This window comes from Physeter macrocephalus, chromosome 13 (genome assembly GCF_002837175.3).
Source record: "Physeter macrocephalus isolate SW-GA chromosome 13, ASM283717v5, whole genome shotgun sequence".
NCBI lineage: Eukaryota > Metazoa > Chordata > Mammalia > Artiodactyla > Physeteridae > Physeter > Physeter macrocephalus.
Window position 1 is genome coordinate 72,936,728 of NC_041226.1, and position 25,666 is coordinate 72,962,393.

The 25,666-nt window shown below is 42.2% G+C and overlaps 1 protein-coding gene across 13 annotated transcripts in view; it reads left to right on the plus strand.

Annotated features, from left to right (window-relative positions):
- The first annotated feature begins 323 nt into the window (after positions 1 to 323).
- Positions 324 to 25,666, plus strand: part of TPP2 (tripeptidyl peptidase 2) — a 69,159-nt gene continuing 43,816 nt past the window's right edge. For 5 of the 13 annotated variants that reach the window (XR_008618938.1, XM_055089304.1, XM_055089309.1 and 2 more), the window contains exons 1-6: positions 330 to 574; positions 8,409 to 8,537; positions 17,737 to 17,832; positions 19,792 to 19,896; positions 20,878 to 20,934; positions 22,873 to 22,997. Coding sequence is in view for 12 of the 13 variants with exons in the window: in XM_055089304.1 (XP_054945279.1) it covers positions 410 to 574; positions 8,409 to 8,537; positions 17,737 to 17,832; positions 19,792 to 19,896; positions 20,878 to 20,934; positions 22,873 to 22,997 (677 nt within the window). In the remaining variant the exon portion in view is untranslated. Of the gene's footprint in view, positions 575 to 8,408; positions 8,538 to 17,736; positions 17,833 to 19,791; positions 19,897 to 20,877; positions 20,935 to 22,872; positions 22,998 to 25,666 lie in introns of all 13 variants that reach the window. The other 8 variants (XM_055089307.1, XM_055089308.1, XM_055089306.1 and 5 more) reach the window with 7 other exon arrangements.

Below are 25,666 nucleotides of genomic sequence, written 5' to 3' on the forward strand. Positions count from 1 at the left end.
GCTTGCCAGCGGGAGGTACCTGCTACAACAGACTGGCAGCCCATTTCCTTTCCCGTTCCCGGAGGAGTGTTTCGGCCCGGGACACGCGGACCCTTTGCTTGGGAGCCGGCCGTCCCCTAAAAATCCCAAACTCGAGTCTCTTTAAGACCCCAAGTTCGAGAACTGAAGCCTCCGACTCCGCCTCCTTCTCTGCGGCCCGGGCAACACTCGGGCCCAGCTCCAGAGAGCGGCACCGTTGGCTTACGTAGCAGCGAGTGATTGGCCGCCTCTCCCTGGCGGGCCTGGATTGGCCGGCGGCTGGCCCCGCCCGTCGCCCCCGCCCAGGCCCGCGGCCGTCCGGGTGTCCTCGCGCAGCTCGTCCGCGCGCAGCCTGGCAGTTTTCCTCTTCTTCGCCCTCCAGCTTGCGTCCATGGCCACCGCAGCGAACGAGGAGCCCTTCCCTTTCCACGGCCTCCTCCCGAAGAAAGAGACTGGGGCCGCGTCCTTCCTCTGCCGCTACCCGGAGTATGACGGTCGGGGGGTGCTCATCGCCGTCCTGGACACGGGGGTCGACCCCGGGGCTCCGGGCATGCAGGTGCGGCAGCCGCCGAGGGCCCGGGCGCGGGGGCGCGGGCGGCCGGCCACCGGGCCGGGGACGCGGAGGGGACGCGGCGTCGGAGCCTTGCAGGCCGAAGCCCGCTCTGCGGCGGAGGGGGAGCCACCGGGAGGAGGCGGAGGGCCCGGCGGGGGGCGGAGGGCGAGGGGCCGGCGGCCGGGCGCCCCGGCTGGGCCCGGATCCCGGCCCAGACAAAAGCGGCTGGTCGGGGCGCCCGGGGCCGCCGGTCGCCCAGGAAGCTGCTTCCTATCCAGGCGCCTCCAGGCCCGGGCCCTCGGGCTCCTGCCCAGCACACCGCCGTCTTCCGCGGGTGCCTCGTGTCTTGGGCACCAACCGGCCGGTGCCTGTTATTTGCAAACGAGGATTTTACTGTTTTGTTATTCATGGGGCGGGGGGGTGGAAAGGAAACAGGGGAGGGGCAAATGACCAATCAGAACTTCATTTTTATTGCTGTCGTTCGGGAGGTTTGGTTTGGGGAGGAATAGTTTATCTTGAAACACGAAAGCCGGCTTTCAAGAAGATAACTCGGTCAACTTCCGGAATTGTTTCCTCTGGTAGTTTTTATGTATTCTATTTTTAATCCTCTTCCGCAATGTATTTGTTAGGGTCAGTGAAACGCATGGCTTAGTCTTTGATAAAAAGAAGAACGCAACTTTGTTTTTGGCGAACTCTTCAGACTGCATTAAATTATGCTTCCGTATTTTTTTTTCAGCTTCAAAATGTAAGATAACATACTTCATGATTTTTTAAAGTTATTTTGTTTTGCCTTAGCCACCTTTGAAATCGTTAGATCAAGGTACCATGCCGAAAGGTAATTTTTTAAAATGCGTCTCTCTGTTGAAAGCAGTCTCATTAAAGTCTCAAAGTTGACTTTTCTAAATTTAGTAGCCTGATCCTTACACCGAAACCCAGCAATAAACAGAATTTCACAGCTGTTCAAGACTCATCTCCCAAATGTCTAACCTGGCTAATCCTCCTGTATGCTGAGCTCGTCCTTGTTATCAGTCTTTCCCCTGTATTTCTTAAAACCCTGAAGTTTAATAATTCTCCTCCTCCACCATGCCTCTCCCTCCTCTGCATCTCTTATTGTGCTGTCGTCTAACTGAGGTATCATTTTGGAAGTTAGGATGTAATGCCGGGGGAAAAGGGAACCACTTTGGTTCCCAGTCTGGCCGACTCTGTAGAGAATCCCTCTGGGAATGTTGCTTCCTCCTGTTCGTTCTTCAGCAGCCCTCTGAAGCGCAACAACCCTCATGGCGGCCCTGCCAGGCAACCTTGGTGCATCGGAAGAGGAGCAGGTGATGCGTTCCCTCCTGGTAGCTCTGGTGGTCCAGTTTTCTTAAGAACTCCGAAGATTTACAGCAGTGACAGCTATCACCTCACTGAGGCTTCATTACAGGGCAGTAATGGTTTCCATTCTGGTGTGGTGTGTGTTTACTTTTTATAGGGATAAGTGGGAGGAGAACAGCTGGGGTAAGTGGTCACTGGCTCTTTTGTCAGGATAATAAGGGGATCAGAAGAGTTTGGAGGAGTAGTGTCTCAGGAAAAATGCTTTTGTAGAATTTCCCAGACCTGCTTATCAAATAATTCCATTACTCTCTCTATAAAGTAGCAGTAATTCTCATCCCCCAGTGTTGCTCTGAAAATTGAGGCGATTAATTACATGTGACTTCTTAAAGTGCTCATGAAAAGTGTTAAACAAACACTGATTTTTTTAAGCAAGGCTATTTAATAGAGGGAGTTTTTGCTGGATCTTGAATCACCATTTCTCTGAAGGATAAATACACATTAGATATTATGTGCATGTAATAGTAAATGTTTGAGCAACAACATGTTTGAAGTAAAATGAAAACATAACTCTTATCTTTTAACAACTTGAACTCTGAGAGATTGACCTAAACATGGCCATATGAAAGAAGCTCACTAAGGTGGCTTGCAAACATGAGTGAATTTTTTAAGGGTTTTTTCCCCCCTTTACCTTTAACAAATGTATTTTGTAGATCTGTGTATACATCATTAAGATAAGAAGGTGGATAGAAATAAAGTGGAAGGAAAGAGTGAAATAGGAAGAGGAGGTTGAACTGGACATTTGGAAAGGCAGGTGGTGTCTGAGTAGGGGGCTGGGGGTGCAAGGGAGAGTTTTCAGGAACACAGTGGGGAGTCCCGTTCTAGTCCCATTCTTTGGTGACGGCCTTGGGCCCAGTCCTCTTTTGTGATAGAGTGTAGACTTCGTTAAATGTAGAGGGTGGCCAGCATGAGAGGAGGAGTAATTAAATGATTGAGTCTTTTCCTCAGCAAATATTCAGGCACCTGCCAGGTCCCTAACATGCTGCGTTAAGAGATGATGTCGTCCTGCAGATAACTGTTAACAGAGGTTGATCAGGGGACCAGTGAGAGCTGGAGCAGTCAGGCTTCGCGGACAAGAGATGGGGCTTGGACTGGCCCTGGAAATAAACCCACGGTAGCCAGCGGGTCTCCTGGGTGCCATTGGTCACCCTTCACATTGCCAAAGTTACTTTCCTTAAAAAAAACAAAACCAAAAAACCACCCATCACACCTTTGCGTAGAGTATAAGGCAGAGCTCTTTGGGTGTCCCCGTTGTCTTTGCGATCAAACCCCAGGTTTGAACTTTGCACGGCTCTTTGCCGTTCAGCTCCAGCTCTCTGCGTAGCCTGGGTTCTCATCCACCCCTTCTTCTGTCCACGTCCGCTCCGCCCCACCATTGAAGCCCCCCGCCTGTGCTTCCACCGACAGCATTTCACAGCTTTCCTCTCACCCAGATGTTCCAGGTCTTTCCCCAACACATGCCTTTGCATGTGGGGTTTAATCTGCCTGCAGGCCTTCCACAGTCACCTGTAAATGCCCAATTAATCCCTTAAGACCAGCTGGGCCTTCACCTGTTACCTTTGGGGTTCTCCAGTGATATAAATTCAGGCCCCCGCTGTGTATTTATGTGTATGTGCCAACCTCTGTGTTAGGACCTGGGGGTTCAAAGAGGAGTAAGGCCCAGTCCCTGGTGACAGTCATTTAGTTTGCTCTCATAGCAATTTTTTCATATCCTATAGCGCTTAAAATTTCTTTTTTTTTTGGCCGCACTCAGGCCCTCAGCAGTGAAAGCACGGAGTCCTAACCACTGGACTGCCAGGGAATTCCCTAAAATGTTTCATTTTAGTATATCGGCTTATATACCTTTTTGCTGGTTCAGTTAAAATTCCTAGAAAGCATATATCCAAATTCATTTTGTATGAAATGTGCTTGTAACAATTTGTGTTGAATGGAAAAAAAATGTATATATGTGATAATGTCCGCAATTTCCTCATGGGGAAAAAATAGTTTGGGAAGGAGGAAGTAGTCCTGCAAAAGTCTTTCTAATTTTACATTCACTAAAATATAATGGAGTACAGTAAGGACGTTATCATAGGCATGTACTTGGTTACTAATAGTGGGTGCTCTCCATTAATTTAAGTTTTATTACCTCCCTTTCAGTTAGCCTTTCCTGATTCCCCCAAGCTGGCTTTTGTGTTCTTACATGCTTTCCTAGACACTGTCCTTATCATTATTATTTATTGTTCTATATTGCTGTTCTCTCTTTTTTTAAAAAAAAATAAAATTATTTATTTATTTGGCTGCGTTGGGTCTTCGTTGCTGCGTGCAGGCTTTCTCTAGTTGTGACGAGCGGCGGCTACTCTTCGTTGCGGTGCATGGGCTTCTCATTGTGGTGGCTTCTCGTTGTGGAGCATGGGCTCTGGGTACGTGGGCTTCAGTAGTTGCAGCACGTGGGCTCAGTAGTTGCGGTGCACGGGCTTAGTTGCTCCACCGCATGTGGGATCTTCCCGGACCAGGGCTCGAACCTGTGTCGCCTGCTTTGGCAGGCGGATTCTAAACCACTGTGCCACCAGGAAAGTCCTGTTCTCTTTTCTCATTTGTCTTCCCAACTGGATTGTAAGCTTTCTGAAAGCAAAGCCTGTCTTATTCATTCATCATTATGTTCTTAGAATAACAGTCATTTAATAGTGTTTGTTTATGACATACCATTCTTTGCTTAAAGGAGTATTTTCAGTATCTTCCCTGAAATTTCAGGTAGATGCTTATACGTTCACTTTGGTTTGTGCAGGATACTTTGTGAACTTCCCCCTTTTGTTCCAATCCTCTACAAACCCTCACCAACTTCACTGTAACTGTTTCAGTGGAGACACAAAGTAACTTAGATTCTTGATGTTTGGGGAGAACCTTTGGGCCATTTCTGTTCTGTTTGGCCAGCGGCGCCCAGTAAGCATCTCTCAGTCTCCCACCCCCGTTCCCAGGGCTTATCACCTTAGCTCTCCTCATAGTAACTGTGCCTTCAGGCCCATGTTACCCCTCCCCATCCTCAAAGATTAGGGATAGAGTTCCAGTGTTAGCAGTTCAGTTTCTGTCCTCCTCCCAGCGTGCCTCTGCAAAGTTCTCAGCTGATTTGCCTTTTTAAAACCTCTCCTTCCTAACCCTAAACTCCCTCTTGTATCTTCTTATCTCCAGTGGAGTGGTTCCCTTTACCTAATGGTTGAAGGAAGGAGTAACTGCATGTATAAGAATTTTTAATGAGAGAGAGAGATCCTAGTGAGTAAAGCTTTTGGCAGTAGTAGATGGTAAATAAGCCACTAAATCCCGTTAGGCTTTCTTCCTTTGCTCACACACTCATAATGAGGTTTCTAATGAGAGGGATCCGTGTCTGACTTGTTAGTGATCTCTTGTGATTCTTGATCTCAAGTCACTGAAGTTGTTTGGTCATTGAACGAGAAAACGAAGACAAATGGTTTGTGTTCTTAGTGCTATGGTGTAACTTTCAAATTATGTGCTTATTTGGAATACATTTTAAAATAGATTATTTGCTTATGGTCTTAATACATGATCTGGCTAGTTTTAACTTTAGAGGAAAGTATTAACTTCCTCTTAGTGGTTTCTATTTTTGTTAGATTTTCTTACATTTTTCTTCATTGCTTTATTTTCATTTTATTTTATTCTTAAAGATACTAGCCAGTCCCTTCAAAATCAGTGTCTGATTTGTTTTTTTTTTTTAAATAAATTTATTTATATATTTATTTATTTTTGGCTGCGTTGGGTCTTCATTGCTGTGTGCAGACTTTCTCTAATTGTGGCGACTGGGGGCTGCTCTTCATTGTGGAGCACGGGCTCTAGGTGCACGGGCTTCAGTAGTTGTGGCATGTGGGCTTCAGTAGTTGTGGCACGTGGGCTTCAGTAGTTGTGGCTCGCAGGCTCAGTAGTTGTGGCACTTGGGCTTAGTTGCTCCGTGGCATGTGGGATCTTCCTGGACCAGGGCTCGAACCCATGTCCCCTGCATTAGCAGGCAGATTCTTAACCACGTGCCTCCAGGGAAGCCCCAGATTTAAGTTTTATCATAATTTTATCAGGCTTTGGTATGATTTCTACAGTGATTTTTGTTTAATTATGATTTTTTCTTTTTTTTTTTTTTTTTTTTTTTTTTTGCGGTATGCAGGCCTCTCTCGTTGTTGTGGCCTCTCCCGTTGCAGAGCACAGGCTCCAGATGTGCAGGCCCAGCGGCCATGGCTCACTGGCCCAGCCGCTTCACGGCATGTGGGGTCCTCCCAGACCGGGGCACGAACCCGTGTCCCCTGCATCGGGAGGCGGACTCTCAACCACCGCGCCACCAGGGAAGCCCCTAATTATGAATTTGAGCCTTCTCAGTATATTAGAATACTTGTTACTAGTATAGACAGCCCCCCCAGAAATAAACATCCAGCTGATGAGTTACCATACATAAAAATAACAGCTGTGTGGCCCCTGACAGAGCTGTCAGCCCCCAGTTGGTCGATGATTGGAGTGAGATCTGGAATCCACCAGCCACCCCCTTGTTTTGCCTTTTGTCAAAAAAAAAAAAAAACGTGTGTTTGTTTCCTCCACATAGTGAATTCCCCCGCCTGCTTTCGGGTACACCTTAACTGCAGAGCTCTGAGGACACTGCAGTTGGTGTTGGGGAGGTGGGCGTGAGACCAGAAAGACTCCTAGTGATGGACACTACACTTCGTCTTAAAGAGGGTGAATTCTCTGGGTGGAAAAGGAATCTGAAGGCTGTACTCTTGTCACACTAGAGGCATTTCTTTACATTCTTGTTTGTCTCTTGAGGGTGGGGGGGGGGTCTTCATTTTTCTGTGTTTTTTGTATCTCCACACCTGATTCCTGCTGGTAACTCAGCAGGTATATCTTGAATGCTGCAAATTCCCTTTGCAAAGCTAGCCCAGAAACAGCCCCAAAATAGTTTTTCCCACAAAGGCAATAAGGATATTCAGTATTACTGTTAGCTGTAGCAGTCAGCATGGCCCCGATGAAAGTCTGGGGCTGGCCAGGATACCACAGCTGAGGAAAATCCATCTTAATGCTAAGTAACTCGTGTCAGGCCGTCCAGCAATCCCATGTGCCTCGAGTAGCTAACAGGCACTGCTGGGTTTGGGGTGGTTTGGTGAATAAAGTAGACATAGCCGTTGCCCTTATGGAGCTTACCTTCTGATATTGCAAACGGGTAAAGAGTCACAAACTGTAATTACGAATTGAGTTAAGCTCCGTGAAGGAAACAGGTACAGTGAGAGAGAGTAATCAGGCTTAGGATGAGGAGCGCTTAAATGAGATCATCAGGGAGGCCTTTCTGAAGGGGGCGGTATTTGACTAGAAAATGGAAAGGTGAAACTGGGATGCCTGTGGAACAACTGAAGAAACAAGAGAATTCCCAGCAGAAGGACCTGGCGCAGAAAGTCATGAGGCAGGAGGAAGGTGGCCACGTCCAAGGAGTTGAAAGGAGACCAAGTGGTCAGAGGCGGGAGTGACTGGCACCCTGGGCGGGGTCCGGTCCCGTCTCTGTGAGCCCCCTGAGGGTGTTCCCTGGAGGGCCGGCACCACCCGACTCGCTTTACTGTTGCTCGAGGAGGGCCTCCTGGGAGCCAGCATCGCGTTCTGAGCAGGAAGTGATGGTGGTGGAGAGGTTCAGGACACCAGTAGTGAAAAATCAAGGGAAGGTGGGTCTGAACTGTACTTTCGAGGTGGAAGGAAGAGGACTTCCTGAGAGATTTGCTGTGAGGAGTAAACTAAAGACTCTGAGGACTCTATAAGTTTCTGGCTCGAGCAACTGGGTGTGTGTTGGCTTCCTGAGATGGCCAGGCCTGGGGAGAGACAAGTTTGAGTGCTAAATTTGAACTCGATTTGAGAAGTTTGAGTGTTAGTGTGGCCTCCAATAATGAAATGTTATTAAACATTTTCCCCTTAATGCTTTGTCCAACCAAAAACTCACCTCCTTCAGACCTTATCTCAGATGTTACCTTCTCAGTGGTACCTTTCTTGACCAGCCTAATTAGTATTGAAAGCCCCATACCGCCTGTCTCCCTTCCCTGCTTGATTTTCTTCACAGCGGTGATTGCCATCTGACATGTTATATATTTGACTTGTTTATTGAGTCCGTGTAACACAGAGTGTGTGAAGTCAGGAATTTGGTGTACTGATCATTGCTGTACTCCTGACACCTATCAGAGTGTGGCCTGTGGTAAGTGCTCAAGAAGTATCTACCTGAACACATGAAACCATTTGAAGGATTCTGTGCTGTTTTCTGTGACTGAATCTTCTTGTTAGTATCTGTCAGGCTTTTGGCTTGAAACTTCAGTTCTCTTTTTAAAATGAATGCAGATTTTATAGGGTATTTTAGGTATGGGTACATGTGCATATGCACACACACACATATGGGAGCTGGCATTGCTTCAAGGATAAAAACTAAAATCTATAATTCATATTTTAATTGTCTCTTAATTTTCAGGTTACAACTGATGGAAGACCGAAAATCATTGATATCATTGACACAACAGGAAGTGGTGATGTGAACACTGCTACAGTGGTAGAGCCAAAAGATGGTGAAATTATTGGTCTTTCAGGAAGAGTGCTTAAGGTTGGAGCTTTCATCTTTTTATTGAATTTTTTTCTCTTTTTTTGTACTATCACCTCAAAGCATTTTACGTTTTTACCTTGCATTTCATGGTATGGTATTAGTTACCTATTGCCGTATAACAGATCGCCTCAAAACTTCATGCGTTAAAACAACAAACATTTGTTATTTTACAGTTTCTGTGAGTCGGGAATCTGGGTGTGACTTAGCTGGGTGCCTCTGTTCAAGATCTCTCCTGAGCTTACTAACTGTCGGCCAGGGCTGTGATTTCACCTGAAGCCTCGATGTGGCTGGGGAAGGGGAATTTGTGGTCATTGGCAGGCTTGGTTCCTCAGCACATGGGCCTCTCCATGTGCTCCATGCTGCTTCACAGCATTCAGCTGCCTTCCCCGGGGCGAGCAGTCAGAGAGAGCCCAGGTGGAGGCTCTGGTCCCTTTATAAAATAATGTTGGAAGTGATGCCTGTTACCTCTGCCATGTTCTTTTCATTCGAAGTGAGTCAGTAGATCCAGCACACTTACAGAGAGGGGATTTTACAAGGGCATGGGTACCAGGTGGTATGGACCCTTAGGGTCCATCTTAGTGGAAGTTATTGTTTTTGTTGTTTGATAGTGGGCTTGGAATTGGGATTTGTTCTTTTTTCCAGTATGGCTGCTGAATTCTAAAAATTTTAAGATTTAAGCGGAAAGATGGGAAAAGTGATGAGAATGTAGTTTTGCCTTCCACTTTTCCCTTCTGGGAACTTGAACTTGAAATATTTAGGCTTTAATATTTGTGGACTTAAATATCTGACCTTGTGTTATCCCATGTACTTGGTAGAAAGGCTGGGGTAAGCTAACATGAAAGATGATTAGGAAACAAACATAAAGCAGTTCATGAGATATTAGCTGATGGGTTTGTTAGATGGCAAGAATTTGATTGTGTTTCAGTACTCTTATCTTTTCAAACAAGCAGAATTAGTTTGGAAGGTAAATTTGTGGTTATTTAGATATCTAAAGAGCTATATTTACCTTCCCATCTTTTACCATCTATCTGAATCATGTTTAGACCTTGTCTCTCGGGTAAGATCGTCACGGCAGTGTATTAGTTTTCTGTGCTGCACAACAAGGTAACACAAACGACAGCTTACCACACGTGTTCCTACATTTACTATCTCACAGTTTCTGTGGGCCAGGAGTCCGGGCACGACTTTTTGTGGTTCTCTGCTCAGGGTTCCACAAGACCTCAGTCAGGTATTGGTTGGGACTGTGGTCTCAACTGAGGCTCAAGATCATCTTCCAGGTTTACCTTGTTGTTGGGAGAATTCATTCATGACAGCATGTTTCTTCAAGGCCAGCAGGAGAATCTCTGCGGCCTCGGGGGTGGCCCCAGTCTCTCTTTTAAAGAGCTTGCCTGATTAGGTCAGGCCCACCAGGGCACTCTCCTTTTGATGAACTCAGTCACCTGATTAGGGACCTTAATTGCATCTGAAAAATCCCTTCACCTTTGCCATATTACTTCCCATAACATAATCACAGGAGTAATATCTCCTTACGTTCACAGTTCCGCCTTCTCTAAGGCGGAATCTGCCTGTCACAGGCAGATGGCAGGCATTCATATCCCAGTTTTGCTTCTTTTTCCGTGTGTTGTGTACTGCATGTGTGACCTCTGAATTCGTATGTTGAGCCCTAACACCCCATGTGATGGTAGTAGGAGGTGGGACCTTTGGGAGGTGATTAGTGTTAGTTAGATGAGGTCATGAGGGAGGGGCCCTCATGATGGGATTAGAGCCTTGATAAGTGCCCTTCCAAGGGAGAGCTTGCTTGCTCTCTTCTCTGTGAGGACACCTTGAGAAAGCCATGCCTGCAGGCCAGGAAGGGCGTCTTACCAGAATCTGACCATGCTAGCACCCTGATCTCGTGCTCCTTCAGAACTGTGAGAAAACAGATGTCTGTTATTAAACCACCCAGTCTATGGTATTTTCTTACGGCAGCCCAAGCTGACAAAGGCACCACGTGCTTTAAAAAGAAATACTGCAGGGAAATGACTTTCTGCACATCTGAATTGCTCTAGTTTTGCCTGTCTTTCCCAAGTCAACCTTGTTATTTAGAGTATGTTTCAAAGAGAAACATGGGATTCTTGTGAGTTACAGTACTCTGGGAAACTAGAGAGCGTTCCTAGTAAGTCAGGCAGATTTAGAATCATATAAAGTATCAATAGTATCCTCAAAAATCTATTTTTGAATAGTTGTAGCCCATGCTCTAGATAAACCATCCACACTTGTAATGTTACTAGTGCTTAAAGGTAGAATTAGTGTATTGTATACATGGCTGTGAAGTAAGATCAGAAAATTGATAGATTGGTATTTACATCCTTTCTCAACTTGGTGATATATTTCTTTAGCTGTGCTGTTAACTGTTCTCAGCCCATCAGTATAGTGAGTTTTTTTAATTTAATTTTTAATTATATCCAATATGTCTACATAGTTTAAAGAACCTTCTACAAGGCTTCTAAAGAAAAGTTCAGTCCCCTTTCCATGGATCACCACCAATTCCTGCTCAACCAGGGTTAAGGCTTTGATATATTATCTTCAGAGTTTTAAATGACAGGCTAAAATTCTTTTTATTCTTAATTTTTACCCCCTAGTTTTAGACTTTATCTGTAGAATTAAAAGTGGAAGAAGAGGGTTTAACTCTCTGGTCCTTCATTTCTGAGAAATTTTCTTGCATTGTCTCTTGGGTTACTTCCTCCCACTTTTTTGCTGTTCTTTTATCTGGGACTCCTGTAAAGTGGATGCTGACCTCTTTAGTTGATACTCCAGTTTTCTTATGTTTTTCTACCTTTTCTTCATTGCTTTTGTTTGATTTTTTTTCCTTCCTGAGAGAGTTCCAAGATGTTCTCAACATTTTCTTCTAACTCATGTATTGAATTTTGCCAGTTTTTAATTGCAGAAGTCTGTTCATGTTCCCTCAGAGCACATTTCTGTATCATGTATACAGCATTTTATCTGTGAGAATATCATTGTCTTGAAAAGTTTTGTCTCGTTACTTCTTCTGTTCCTCGTCTTTTTACTCTCCTCCGGCTTCCTCCCATTCTCCCTCCTCCTCCTGAGCTTGCTCTCCTTTTTTCTTCACCTCCTCCTGACCCTCGTCCTCCTTCCCCTGCCTCTTCTTCCTCGTGCTTTGCTTTTGACGTGAGCGCTTTTCCTCGCGTGTCCCCTCACCGCAGCTGTCTCTGATTTAGTGGCACATGAAAGGTGATTGGAAGTTCTCTGCTTGTGGAGAGTCTGTGGTGTGGGTCTCACCGTAGGGTCACGATACTATCATGGGAGGCCCCAGGATCTCCGTATATGGTGTATTTTTTCCATTGAGATGCCCAGTTACCTCAAAGAGGACCTTCGCCTGTTTGGCCTGGAGTTTGGGGGCGGAGGCGTGAGAGAGAAGCCTGGCCGTCAGCATCTGGGGACCTGAGCCTTGAAAGGCGCCCAGGGAGATTTCTTGCAGACTCTTCACTGTGCCTCATCTCTCCCCTCTGCTCCATAGACCTCTCTAGAGAGTTCGCATCCCAACTGTCTCTCATCAGCTTCCTGCAGGACGTGGGGTAGGCAGCGGGGGACTAACTGGTCCTCATACCAACCTTCCACCCGTCCTCTTGGTTACAGTTCCCTTCTCCAGCCATACACAGACCATAGCTACACACATGTTCAGTTAATTTTTTTTCAAGCATGTGCAGGTGTTCAGATATTTTGCAGTCGTCATTAAAAAGAATAATGTTGTTAGTCACTGGGATTCTAGCTAGTGGGATCTCTCAGAACTCTTTAGTACAGTTTTCAGAAAGCAACACAGTAAAGTTTTCAAGTTTCTTTGATGTAACCATGCTTTAAAGTGAGTTAAATACCTGTATTCTACTTCTGCTTCTTCCAAATAGCCCGTAAACGCTGACGGTTAATGTCTAATTCTTCTGCCAGTTTAAGATCAACGACACTTAGGTGCTTTGAAGATTCCTGCCGTCTCATTCTCTAAGGATGCTGTTCCTACGCTGTCTTGAGAAACTGGCAGTCTGTTACTTATGGCCAGAGGTACTCGTAGGAGCAGGTAGAAGCAAAAGAGTGAATAGAAGGATAACACCTTTCATGGTAAATTGTACAGGCAAGAAGAAAAGTGCACAAAACACACATGTTCAGTTTAATGAGTAATTTAAACGGACGCCATTTTATCCACCCAGATAAGACCGAGAGCATTGCCAGGCCTCAGAAGCTTTCTGTGTTCTCCAGATCACAATGCATTTTGACTTTTGTGATAATCTCTTCTTTGCTTTCCTTTACACTTTTACCACCTCTGTGTGGATACATGGAATATATTTGTTAGTTTTGCCTACTGTTACCTTTATATGAATGGCCTCATTTGTGTGTCATTTCATGTCTTCTCTTCCTGGGTGTTTGCAAGATGCACGAGATTCAGCCATGATTTGCATGGAGCGATGATGTGTTGGGTTTCATTGCTGTGCCTGTGACATAGTTTGTATGTACCGCATTCTGTCCATTCTGCTGGGGAACACTTGAGTTGTTTCCACTTTGGAGCTGTCACTAACAATTGCTTAGAGAACATTCTTGCAAACGAATCCTGTGCACACATGTACAGATAGCTCTAGGATGTGTACCTCTAGGAGTGGAATTGCTGAGTCATAGAGATACACCTTTACTAGGTGATGCCAAACAGTTTTTCCAAGTGTTTGTACTAAAATACATTTCCCCCAGCTGTATATAGGAGTTTTAATAGTTGCACTGCTAACACTTGGTGTTTTTAGGCGTTTAAAATTTTGCTTATAGGCTGGGAATCTAGCTGTATCACGTTGTGGTTTTAATTAGCACTCCTCTAATTACTAATAAGATTGAGCACCTTTTCACATGTTGCTTAGACATTTAGATTTCCTCTTTTGTGAAGTGCCCTTTGAGTTCATTTGCCCTTTGTTTTTGTTTTTTTGTGATATGCGGGCCTTCCTCTGTTGTGGCCTCTCCCTTTGCGGAACACAGGCTCCGGACGCGCAGGCTCAGCGGCCATGGCTCACGGGCCCAGCCGCTCCGCGGCATGTGGGATCTTCCCGGACCGGGGCACTTCTCGGACCGGGGCGTGAACCCGGTTCCCCTGCATCGGCAGGCGGACGCGCAACCACTGCGCCACCAGGGAAGCCCCATGCCCTTTGTTTTTAATACTGAGTTGTTATGATTTGTGGGATTACCTATCCTTGGGTTATACATGTGTTTCAGGTGTCTTCTCCACTCTGTACTCGTATTTTCACTTTCCAGATGATGTCTTTTGATGAGTAGGAGTTCTTAAATTTGATGTAGTTGGATATCAATCTTTTGCCTTTTTGTTTGGGGCTTTTTGTGTCCTAAGAAGTCCTTCCTCCAGATGACAACCAGTGAGAATCAGTGGCCCTCAGTCTCACAGACAGAGGGAAGCGAAATCCACCAAACCCATCACGAGTCAAGTGCCAGATGAGAGTAGGGCCCTGGCCAGCACCTCGGTTGAAGCCAAGTCGAGGATCCAGCTAAGCTGTGCCAGCTTCTGATTGATGGAATGTGTAAGATTGTAAATAGTGTGTTCTCTTAAGTCACAAAGTTTGTTGTATTTATAACACAGCAATAACTAATATACTCAGCAAAGATATAGAAACTGTAAAGACACTCACATGGATATTTTAGAACTGAAATTTACAATGACTGAAATTTTAAGAAAGCATCACTGGGTGGATATAGTAGCAGAATGGAGATGACGGAGGAGTCTGAGTCAGTGGACTTGAAGATCAACCAATGGAGAATATCCATTCCGAATAATGAAGAGAAAAGCACTGAAAAATTACTAACTTAGCTTTGGGAACTTGTAGCTCAATAACAAATGGTCAGATATTTGCATCATCAGACCCCAAGAAAGAGGAAAAGGAGTGTGCTGCTGAAAAAAAAGTATTTGAAAAAATAGTGGCAGAGAATCTCCCAAGTGTGGCAAAGATATAAACCTACCAATTCTAGAAGCTGAGTGAACCTCAGGTAAGATAAACCAAAAGAAATTCATGCCCAGAAACATTCTAATCAGATTGCCAAAAATGAAAGACAAAGAAAAAAATCTTGAAAATTGCCAGAGAGAAGGGACCCATTGTATAGATGGCAAAGATAAGATACTCAAATAACTTTAGCTTTCTCATCAGAAACCCTGGGGTCCAGAAGGATGTGGTACAACATTTTTCCAGTGCAGAAAGAAAAGATCTGTCGATTGCAAATTCTATATCCAGTGAAAATATGTTCGGGGAAAAGGTGAAATAAAGACATTCCCAGATAAGGTAAATCTAAGGGTATTTATAGCCAGCAGATACACTTGAAAAATAGTAAAAAGAGGCTTTTCAGACAGGAAGAAAACATGGAGCCGCAGAAATGAAGGACTAGCAAAAGAAGCAAAATGTCTGAGTGACTATGATGGACTCCTTTGAGTTTTTTAAGATCGTATTTGATAGCAAAAAAAAAATCCTTCCTGTCCCCAAATCATGAAGATATTCTCCCATATTTATTTTCTGAAAACTTTCATCATTCTTCTTTTCATATTTGTTCTTAGAAGTCACCTGGGATTGCTTTAATGCTTAGTTTGAAATAGGAGTCCTGTGTCCTTTTTTCCATCTGAAGACCCACTTGTCCCAACACCGTGTATTAAAATTCTACAGTTGCCCCACTAATTTTCAGTGCCTTCTTTTTATGCAACTTTCAAAATGTGGTGACTTTTGGCTTCTAAAGCCTCATTGCCCATTCTTTGTCCTTTGGGTTTTTGGTTTTTTCCTTTTCCTTATTCTGATTTTAGTAGCATTTGGAAGGGAGCACAGTGCTTTCTAAAATTTTACCACATTTAACTTTAAGTCATTTTTAAAAATCATCAATATTTAGCCTTACATGGTAAAAAAACAGTTAGTCCAGAGACCGTGAATGCCTTGGCCAGGTTTAGCGCTGTAGTTAGATGCAGTGGTAGCTGAAGGAAAGAGGGTCCATGTGTCCTGGCAGAACCATGAGGCTGACAAGTCTGAAGTACAGTTCTGGGGCAGAAACTCAGATTTTCCTGCATGGAACGTTAACAACTCATGATGACACTTGTCTCGTGAAGAAAACCTTCAATTCGTTAAGCATTCTCTCTTTAAAAAAGAGTCAGGGAAAGGAGGTGTAATTAGAAATTAAAGAGATTCTGTTTCTCTTTTGAAAATCGGTCTTACCACATTGTGGTTACCACGTAATTAAAACTCCTTTTAAAGAGAGCAGCTTAAAATGGTCAAAATAAGCACTCTGATTCTTAAAAGAGACCCAAAGTAACTTCATATTACGAAATACTCAAATATGTAAAATGACGTAATTGCCTCAGAGTGAAGTTAGCTTCCCTCTAACTTGGTGACGGTTATTAGCTGGCAGAACCATGATTATACATAATTTCTATTTTCTCATTTTTTTTTTTTAGCTCAATTTTTGTAAGTAGCTAGTCAGTCTGCCTTTACTTTGAGGAAAATATATAGTAGTGATTTGAGAAGTATCTGGTTCATGGACCCTGCAGAATTTGGTCTCATTTTAATTAAATATAAATTATGTCTATTGGATTATTTTTATTGTATTATATACATATTTTTAAGTAATTGTGATTGTCTTAACACCTGATAATTTTGCAGTCATTTAAATTAGTTATTCCATTTAATCCTTTGGCATTTCACAGCCTTTTGTAATCTCTTTGCACAAAGAAGTTGTCGCTGTAGGGTTACAAAGCCACCTGTGTCGTGAGACACCTGTGATGAAATAGTCTTTGGATTTGCCAGCTAGTGACTACTTACCTTTTTGTTGTTGCAGCGCTTTATTTATTGTTGTTGTTATGTCACGGGCTGTTGCGGGAATGTTAGAGTTAAGAATCTCTATTCTCTAAAGAAGGCTGATAAGCTTTGAATGAAAAGCACTAGTTTGTGTGCCAACATATTTGAAATTTCACAAAGTCCAGACATCCAGTTGATTCAGAAAAGATAACTGATATGCATGCTTTTTAAAGTCAGCAGATCTTTGAAGTTCTGGGAATGATTGTCTTCCTCTGTTTAGTTGTGAGAAAATTTCCTTCAGAGGCGTCGTCGTACCTGGGGAATAATTTGACGAAGAGGGACTTGGGGACTTGGGGACGAGTCGGTTACAGACCCTGCGCGAGTAAGAATCACTAGTCAGTCCACCAGCCCTGAGTGGCTGATGGTTCAACTGCATGATCTGTACGCATTTAAAAGCTGTTTTTGGTGATCGTGGGTCCTGTGATGACAGAGAGTATGAAGGGTCCCCATTGTCTTGATTGACATTTCCAGTTGGTTGATGTTCATGCATCCTATTATTCATGCAAATCGGGAGGTAAAGATTATTTTCTTCCCTTTGCACATGAAGAAGCAGAAGCCTGTAGGTCCCACCTGGTTAGTGGCAGAGTTTGGGCACACTGCCAGGTTTATCTGACTTTCAATTCCATATCCCTTACACCAAGTTTTTGTCTCTGTGATAGAACAAGATTCCAGTTTTCTTTTCAACCTTTCTGTTGTTTGGGCCAGCAGTTTAATTTTTTTTTGCTTCTTTGCTTTCTCTGTTTGTAAACTGGGCATACTCTTTACATCATTCTGTTAATTAAAAGCTGGAAGTGTTTTAAATACTTTGAGATAGTGGAAAAAACTATTGTAAGATGTTATATGTAATTAACATGATTTTATAGAGCTTTTTTCTTAAGAACTCAAAGAGCTCTTTTTTTTTTTTTTTAGTATCTGGGCATATCCCTATAGTATTGTAGAGAAGAGAGTGAAGTTCTTTTTCTTAATGGGAAATCTAAGGGTGGAGAGGTTCTGTAAGCTGCTTCCCTCCCCCCTGGTTGGTGGGCAGTGGAGTGGTGAAGGGGGAGGTGAGGCGTCCTTGATGCTTGGGAATTGAAGGTCTTAGTGGTTTAATGTGATGTTGAAAGCACTTTATAAAGCATTGTGTAAATGAAAGATATTCTCCTTAAACCATCTCACTGATGAAAAAAAAGAGCCAGAGAGATATTAAGTGGCAACTTAGAATATTAAAAATGTTGCTCTAACATGTGAGCCCGCTCATCCAAATTGAGCCATTCGAATACCTTTTTCCCCAGTGCTATATTATTAGAATTGGGAAGCATTTAGTGAGTGAGAAATTTACTTTTTATTTTTTATAGATTCCTGCGAGCTGGACAAATCCCTCAGGCAGATACCACATTGGCATAAAAAACGGCTATGATTTCTATCCAAAGGCTCTCAAGGAAAGAATACAGGTAACGTGCAATCTAGTATCAGTGACTTCTTTTCTTCCTCAAATTTTTTTCATACTGAAGAAAAACATTTCCTAAAATCTCACTAACTTAATTGTTTGGGGGGTCTGGGGGGCTTTCAAGTGGTGACTGCTTAAAGCAAGATTCTGTTCAATGGAATGTCACCCATTCATGGTTCTTAATGTTGGATACATGGGTAAGTTTAGGGAATCTGTGAGTACCCTGAAATTATATTCAGATGTTGTGTATTTGTGTTTTTCTGGGAGATGGGATATGCTTTCATTGGATTTTTGAGGGACTTTTTTTTAACTTCAGAGAAGTTAAAGACAGTCGATTTAAAGTGGATTGCCTTATTTAGCCCCGTTCCTGTTGTTTCTGTGGTAATTTGTCCCATTTTCTTAGTCTTTTCCTAGCTCTCTTGATCGCAGTCATCATTCAGTATTAGGGAAAGAATTACTCAGACCTAAAGCAGCTGAAGGATAGGAAACACAGTCTGTCATTAGAGAGATAAGAACTGTGAATTGAAAGAGAAGGAGGCTGCTTTAAGACAGCTCAATAGACCTTTCAGTGATGATGGAAAGGTTTGAAATGTTCATTATCCGTCCATCATGGTGGCCGTGAGCCACAAGCAGCTGTTGAGAACTTGAAATGTGGCTAGTATGATTAAGGAAATGAAATTTTAATTTTATGTACTATTTTAAAACTTAAGTTTTAGTAGCAACACGTGGCTAGTGGCTGCCGTATTTGACAGTGCTGCTTTAGAGGACTGCTGACACTAGTAGCCCATACAGGTTTCAACTATAAAACAAGATGTGATCCTTGCAAAGGGGCCTCACGGGTAAGACCTGTGGGCCCTTTTATCTAATCTAGTATTGTGATTTGCTTCTCCAGGGGTCAGGAAGTTACTCAGTACTTTACATATATCACCTTTACTTATTTGTCAGATTCCAATCATTCTGGAAAAAAAAAATACAAAAAATAAATGCACTTAACTCAACTTTTATTGGATACTATTTTATTTTAAAATTTCAGGCTGAAATGCATGGTATTTTTATGCACTATATTAAATTTAATCAACCAAGTTAAGGTACAAATTAACATACAAATAGAGTGGTTAAATTAAAGCGGATCCCCTTCCTTAGCTCAGTGGAGTTGATTATTTTACTGGAAAGGATTTCTTTAATTAGCAGACTTCCATTGGGAGGCACTAGAGATGAGAATTGTAAGACCAATTTCAGTAGCAAAGAACCCTATCAAGTCAACGAGGGTGGGGAAAAAAAACAGGCTAGAGAGGAAGGAGATTGAGGAAGCCGGCAGGTCCATCAAAATGCAGCTGCACGCACTCTTACTCCTGTCTTCTGCTTGCTCTTGGCTGAAGGCATTTCCCAATTCTGTAAGGGTTCAAAATAAACTTTTTCTTCAGATGACTGGGATTTCAGTCAGTTACCTGACATGGTATTAGTTATTCCTGGAGAAGGGAAGGATTCAAATTGGGACATATGATGTGTAAAAAGACATTTGGTTGTGCCTTGGTAAACTTGTTCTCTTAAAACCTAGATGTGGTGAGTTAGCTAATCAATTTTTTATAATGGATCATTGCTTTATCAGCTTGATTATAAATTTTTTTTTTTTTTTTTTTTTTGTGGTATGCGGGCCTTCCTCTGTTGTGGCCTCTCCCGTTGCGGGGCACAGGCTCCGGACGCGCAGGCTCAGCGGCCATGGCCCACGGGCCCAGCCGCTGCGCGGCATGTGGGATCCTCCCAGACCGGGGCGCGAACCCGGTTCCCCTGCATCGGCAGGCGGACGCGCAACCACTGCGCCACCAGGGAGGCCCATAAATTATTTTTTTAACCTTTATAGGAGAATTGTATAGCATCACAGCTCATAACAACTATAAATGACTATCTAGGTTTACCTGAATATTTGTCAGCCTCAAGGAAGGTCATTTTTCTGTCTTTGCAGAAAGAACGGAAGGAAAAAATTTGGGACCCTGTTCACAGAGTCGCCCTTGCAGAAGCCTGTCGAAAGCAGGAAGAATTCGACGTTGCCAACAATTGCCCTTCACAAGTTGGTGCTAGTCGCTCTTATTTAAACGTTACCATGTTCTCAGAGAATTAAGAGTTCTTAGAGAATTAATAGACTCTTTTTCACAAGTTTTAAGTTGTTTACTTCTACTAATTTTTCTTTGCTTATTTTTCCTGAAGTCAGTTTACATATGTGTCTATCAGTTGTTTAAAAGTTCTTAACAAACATAGAATACACACACGTAAAAGTGCGTAACTCCTAAGTGTATTGACATGAATTGTCACAAAGTGAGCACCCCGTATATGCAGCACCCCAGCCCCTCTCTTGCCTCTTCCTACTCACTGCTGCTTCCTCCCCAAAGCAGCCACCATCCTGATTTCCGACACTTATCGAACGACTTTAACCTGTTTTGAATTTTGTAAAGTGGAATCATACGGTGTGTGTTCTTCTATGCGTAGCTGCTTTCATTCGATGTTTTTTGTGAGATTCCTCCATGGGTGGGGTGTTGCAGTAGTTTACTTTCCTTGCTATATAACTGATGGGCCACGATTTATGTATCCATTCTGCAGATTGATACTTGCTTTGTTTTCAGTTTTTGGCTATTATGAAAAATCCTATTTTGAAAATTCTTGTGCCTGTCTTTTGATGGGTTATAAAGTGATCGTACCAATTCCACAGGCAGCATACGCGAGCTCCCAGTGTTCAACGTCCTTGCTGTTACGCTTTTGTGAATCAGTTTATAAAATGAAAATAATTCTTGGTTTATTATGAAAATAATGAGTGCTAGCTGCAGAAACTTTCGGGCAACACAGGTTTGTAAAGTTTAGCAAGTGAAAGCCTCTGAAATGCCACCGCCCAGGGATGGTAACAGCAACTTGACATTCGTTCTTCTGAATTTTTCTTTTAATGCATGCATTTCTTTTCTTCTAATGAATTTTTGTATTGAAGTATAGTTGATTTACAATGTTTTAGGTGTACAGCAAAGTGATTCAGTTACACATACATATATATATTCTTTTTCAGATTCTTTCCCATTATAGATTATTACAAGATATTGAATATAGTTCCCTGTGCTATACAGTAGGTCCTTGTTTATCTATTTAATGTGTAATAGTGTGTATCTGTTAATCCCAAATTCCTAATTTATCCCTCCTGCCTTCCGCCTTTGGTAACCATAAGTTTGTTTTCTGTGTCTGTGAGTCTTTTCTGTTATGTCAGTAAGTTCATTTGTATCATTTGTTTAGATTCCATATGTAAGTATATCATATGGTATTTGTCTTTCTCTTTCGGATTTACTTCACTTAGTATGATAATCTCTAGGTTCATCCATGTTGCTGCAGATGACATTATTTCATTCCTTTTTATGGCTGAGTAATATTCCATTGTATATATGTATCACATTTTGTTTATCCATTCATCTGTTGATGGACATTTAGGTTGCTTCCTTGTCTTGGCTATTGTAAATAGTGCTGCTATGACCTCTGGGGTGCATGTATCTTTTCGAATTGGAGTTTTCGTCTTTTCCAGGTATATGCCCTGGAGCGGGATTGCTGGATCATATGGTAGCTCTATTTTTAGTTTTTTAAGGGATCTCCATACTGTTTTCCATAGTGGCTGCACCAGTTTACATTCCCACCAACAGTGTAAGAGGGTTCCCTTTTCTCCGCATCCTCTCCAGCATTTATTATTTGTAGACTTTTTGATGATGGCCATTCTGACCAGTGTGAGGTGATACCTCTTTGTAGTTTTGATTTACATTTCTCTAATAATTAGTGATACTAAGCATCTTTTCACATGCCTGTTGGCCATCCGTGTGTCTTCTTTGGAGAAATGTCTATTTAGGCTTCTAATGGCATGCATTTCTTAATCAGAAATGGAATTGTATTAGTGGTTCTCAGCTCTAGCTGCATATTAGAGTCACATCAGGAGCTTTAAAAACTGTCAGTGCTTGTGCCCTAGAGAGGAATTAAATCAAAACCTTGCAGGGGAGGCAAGCATTTTGAAAACTCTTCAAGAGCTTTAATTAACATGCAGCTTGGGTCAAGGACCACTGGCCTGTAAAGATCTACGTACACATTTAACTTTTATTAATCTGTGTACATCATCCTTTTTTAACAGCTGTATAATCTTCTATTAGATCAAGATTTGTTCTTCAGCCTCCTATTGGAGACGTGAAATGTAGTATTTCAGGTGCTACATATAGACAGCTAACTTTATAGAAGAGGGATCTGAATTTAATTATCCTTTTTATATTGTATGCCAGAATTGTTTATATAATTGTCTTTTTCCTTAAGGAGGAGTAAATGTTGAATATATTGGATAAATAAAAATGAAGCACGACTTCAGATTTTGGGAACATGTGAAACTTAAATTTTTATTCATGAGGACTAGTCAGGTGAATGTAGGGCAGTCTAATATAGTATGTAGTTTAAAAAAGTGCCTAGGTTGAAGCATATGAATTTCCCGTTTTTGTAGATCAAAGTGGTTGAATAGCAGCTTGTATGTACTTGGTCATGAACATAGTATGTACTTAGCGAATTCTAAAAGAGGTAAGACTATTCATGGTTCCTGTTATTTATTTGGGTTCTTAAGAAACAAATTTGAAATGGAAATGTTCCTGATATAAAAATCTAAAAGTCGATAGAGAAACTGTTTTATAACAATTTTAGCATTACTTTTGGAAATGAATTATACAATTATAGGTATGTGACCAACACCCTTGGCCAAATGATAGCACCACCGTGTAGCACTGTGTCTTTCCCAAAGCAGATGTAGGGAGTGACTGAATATGATAGTGAGTAAAAGAAATATTTTTTACTGTTTAATATTTTAATTGTTACTGCCACTAAACTGGACTACACGTTGCACAGATATAAAGAGAAAATTTTCTTACATTTTTCCAGGGTAAAATGACTTTACTGTTGGGTCACACTGTGTCTTTGGCGTCTTTGGTTGTATGTTAATACCACTTTTCAAGAGCACAAAATGTGCTAATATTAACATTTGTTCTAATTTTAGGCAAATAAGCTAATCAAGGAGGAGCTTCAGAGTCAAGTGGAATTGCTTAACTCTTTTGAGAAAAAATACAGTGATCCTGGCCCTGTATATGACTGCTTGGTGTGGCATGATGGTGAGACCTGGGGGTAAGCCGTGTGTTTCCAGTTCTTCATTTAAAAATCATTTTATCTGCTCTGAAGAACATTAAACCCTCAGAACTGCCCAGAGATTTGGTTTATGTGACATTAATATCTCCAAACACAGCTACTTGAGGGCCAGATTGGCTTTTGGGTAGTTTTAGATAAGCCTTTTGAACCTCTTAGTATTTTAGACACGGAAGCTGACCCTTATCTGTTTTAAAGAATCTTATTTCATTAACCAGATAGTAGTCATTAAACAGATACTATTAGCAGGTTGATGATTGTTGTATGTAGAAATGTTCCTGATTGAAGCTGGGCAGGTTGGAAAGTAAGTGCACGAGGATGTTGCAAAGCATCTACTATAAATGTTTTAAGGGCAGAGGAGGAAAGTTGGGTAAAGATTTACCAACAGAGACCTAGTAGCTAAGTTGAAGCGAGGCAGCGTGATGCGGGCGGCAGCGTAGAGCTCAGATCTGAGACGGAATCCTAGCATGTGAGCTTGAATGCTTTATCTGTACCTCTCTAGGCCTATTTCCTCATCTGTTAATTGGGATAATAATAGTACCTCCTTAGAGGGTTTTGTAAATTTGATGTTTCTAGACATAGTAGGTACTGGATAAGTGTAAGCTGTATCTGCTGCTTCTACTACTACTAATAATGATGATTTATACCAAGTTACCTATCATGTACATTTTCTACTTTCTTTCTTAGTGAATCATACACTGCAGTTGTGTTTCTTTATGTCAGCTAGTATGTCTTCTTGAATTACTATCTGTGTAGAAGCAGGAATATGTTCCTAATGCAGATATTTAGGCATATACACGTTTCAGGGTCGCTGCAATAAACCAGGGACCCTTCCAGAAATTGTTTTGTAGTTTGAGTCCCTGCTCATATTGCAAAGAATTGTTTCCCGAGGTGTGGCAAACAGAACAAGATACGGTGATTTGATTGCTGTCTCTTGTTATTTAGCTTATAATGCACTGACTTAAAAGGGGGCTTTCCTCTCACAGATGTGGGTACTAACTCATCTTTGATAATGGGTATATAAAATTGTCAGTTGAATGGGAAATCTCTACTCCATTTGGACCTGAAAGTGGTAATAAAATATTTGCATATAACAATATTGCAATCTAGATGATAGTTAATATTCATGCAACTTTTCCATGTATTGTAGTATGTTTTGGTGTGTGTATATGTGCAGGTGTGCACACATTGTGAACAGTTTTGTTCCAAAAGCTTTGCAGAAGCTTTGATCAAGTGTTTGTAATATTAAAAAGTTGTTCAGACATATGGTTTAGTAAATTTTGGGACATCTACCCCATGGTATAACACGATACAGTCATTCCCAGTCATAAACCTTCAGTGATTTTTGTCATGGGAGAGGAGGCAAGGTTAAGTGTGAGGAAAATACTAGATACAAAATTCAGTGTACACAGAAAATTTACTACAAAACACGCAAAAGGACTTCAGGAAATACTTTAATGTTAGCGGGGATTGGGTCGTGGAGCAATAGGTGGTTTCAATTAAAGTGTTCCTACAGATGCTGAAAGCACTGCAGACCACGTTGTCCTAAGGGGAAGGGCTTGGGGTTAGGATGTCCAGGGGGCCAGTGTATGTTTCCAGAAAGTTTTCTTGGTCTTTAAGGCAATTGACAAAGAAAGTGATAAGTGTAATAGTTTGTCAACAGTATGCTGAGACATCTTGAAGAATTTTTGTGTTGGAAATGAAATTTAATCAAATATTAAGTGAAGTGAAATCTGTGATAACTAGAAAACATTTTAGAAAATGTTAGTATAATCAGTGGAAAACACAGCAGAATCATGCTTTCAAGCGCTACTAGAAATAATCTAACTTTTTTTGCACAATACTATATATTGTATGGGACTTTGATTCCCCCACCCCATCTCAGAGTTAGATCCAGAATTTTTTGAAGCGAATCTTAAAGATCTCAAATCACCTAAGGCAAATCTCGGCACTGTCTGCAGGTGTTCTCATGTCTCATGTCAGAAATGCCAACCATTTCTGAGGGGAGGTAAAGTGACCTTAAGTGTCTGTTTTGTTTCAAGAATGTCAGGTCTGCCCTCCCCCTTGACACAGTTCTACTAATTGTTAAATCCCTGTCTCTGCACTTCACCAGGTAACCTCGTATGACTGCACTCAAGTATTTGCCAGGATGCGTAGTGTCAAGTACTGTCCCTCAGTGGGGAGCAAAACCTGGTTAGAGAAACACTATTTATAGAGGACTACGTAAAGGAAAGACTATTAATTGGTTTCTTTCCAGTGGTTTTTGACCTCGTTTCAGTTTTCCTTTGAGAGTTTGATGAAAAGTGTGGATTCTTTTCACACACATGTACTCTAATCCTGTCCACAGGCCTTCTCTGTCTTCTAACAACTGTCCCCTGAGTTAAGCCAACCAGACCTTCAGAAACGTATACCCTTGCACCATGTTCACATTTGCCCTCTGTGGAGTTATTTAGTGAAGTCACTAAGTTTTGTATTTATATTTTGATATGGTGCTTGAATTGTTGAGTCCCTCCTTGTAGATGGTGGTTATAAGAAGTGCTCTGTGAAATGTGTCACAGTATTTGCTGTGAGAATGTTGTTAAAAGATGTTGATGCCTTCGTTCATCATTTGGCAAATAGCTTCTTTGTACCAAGCAGACTCTCTAGAAGCT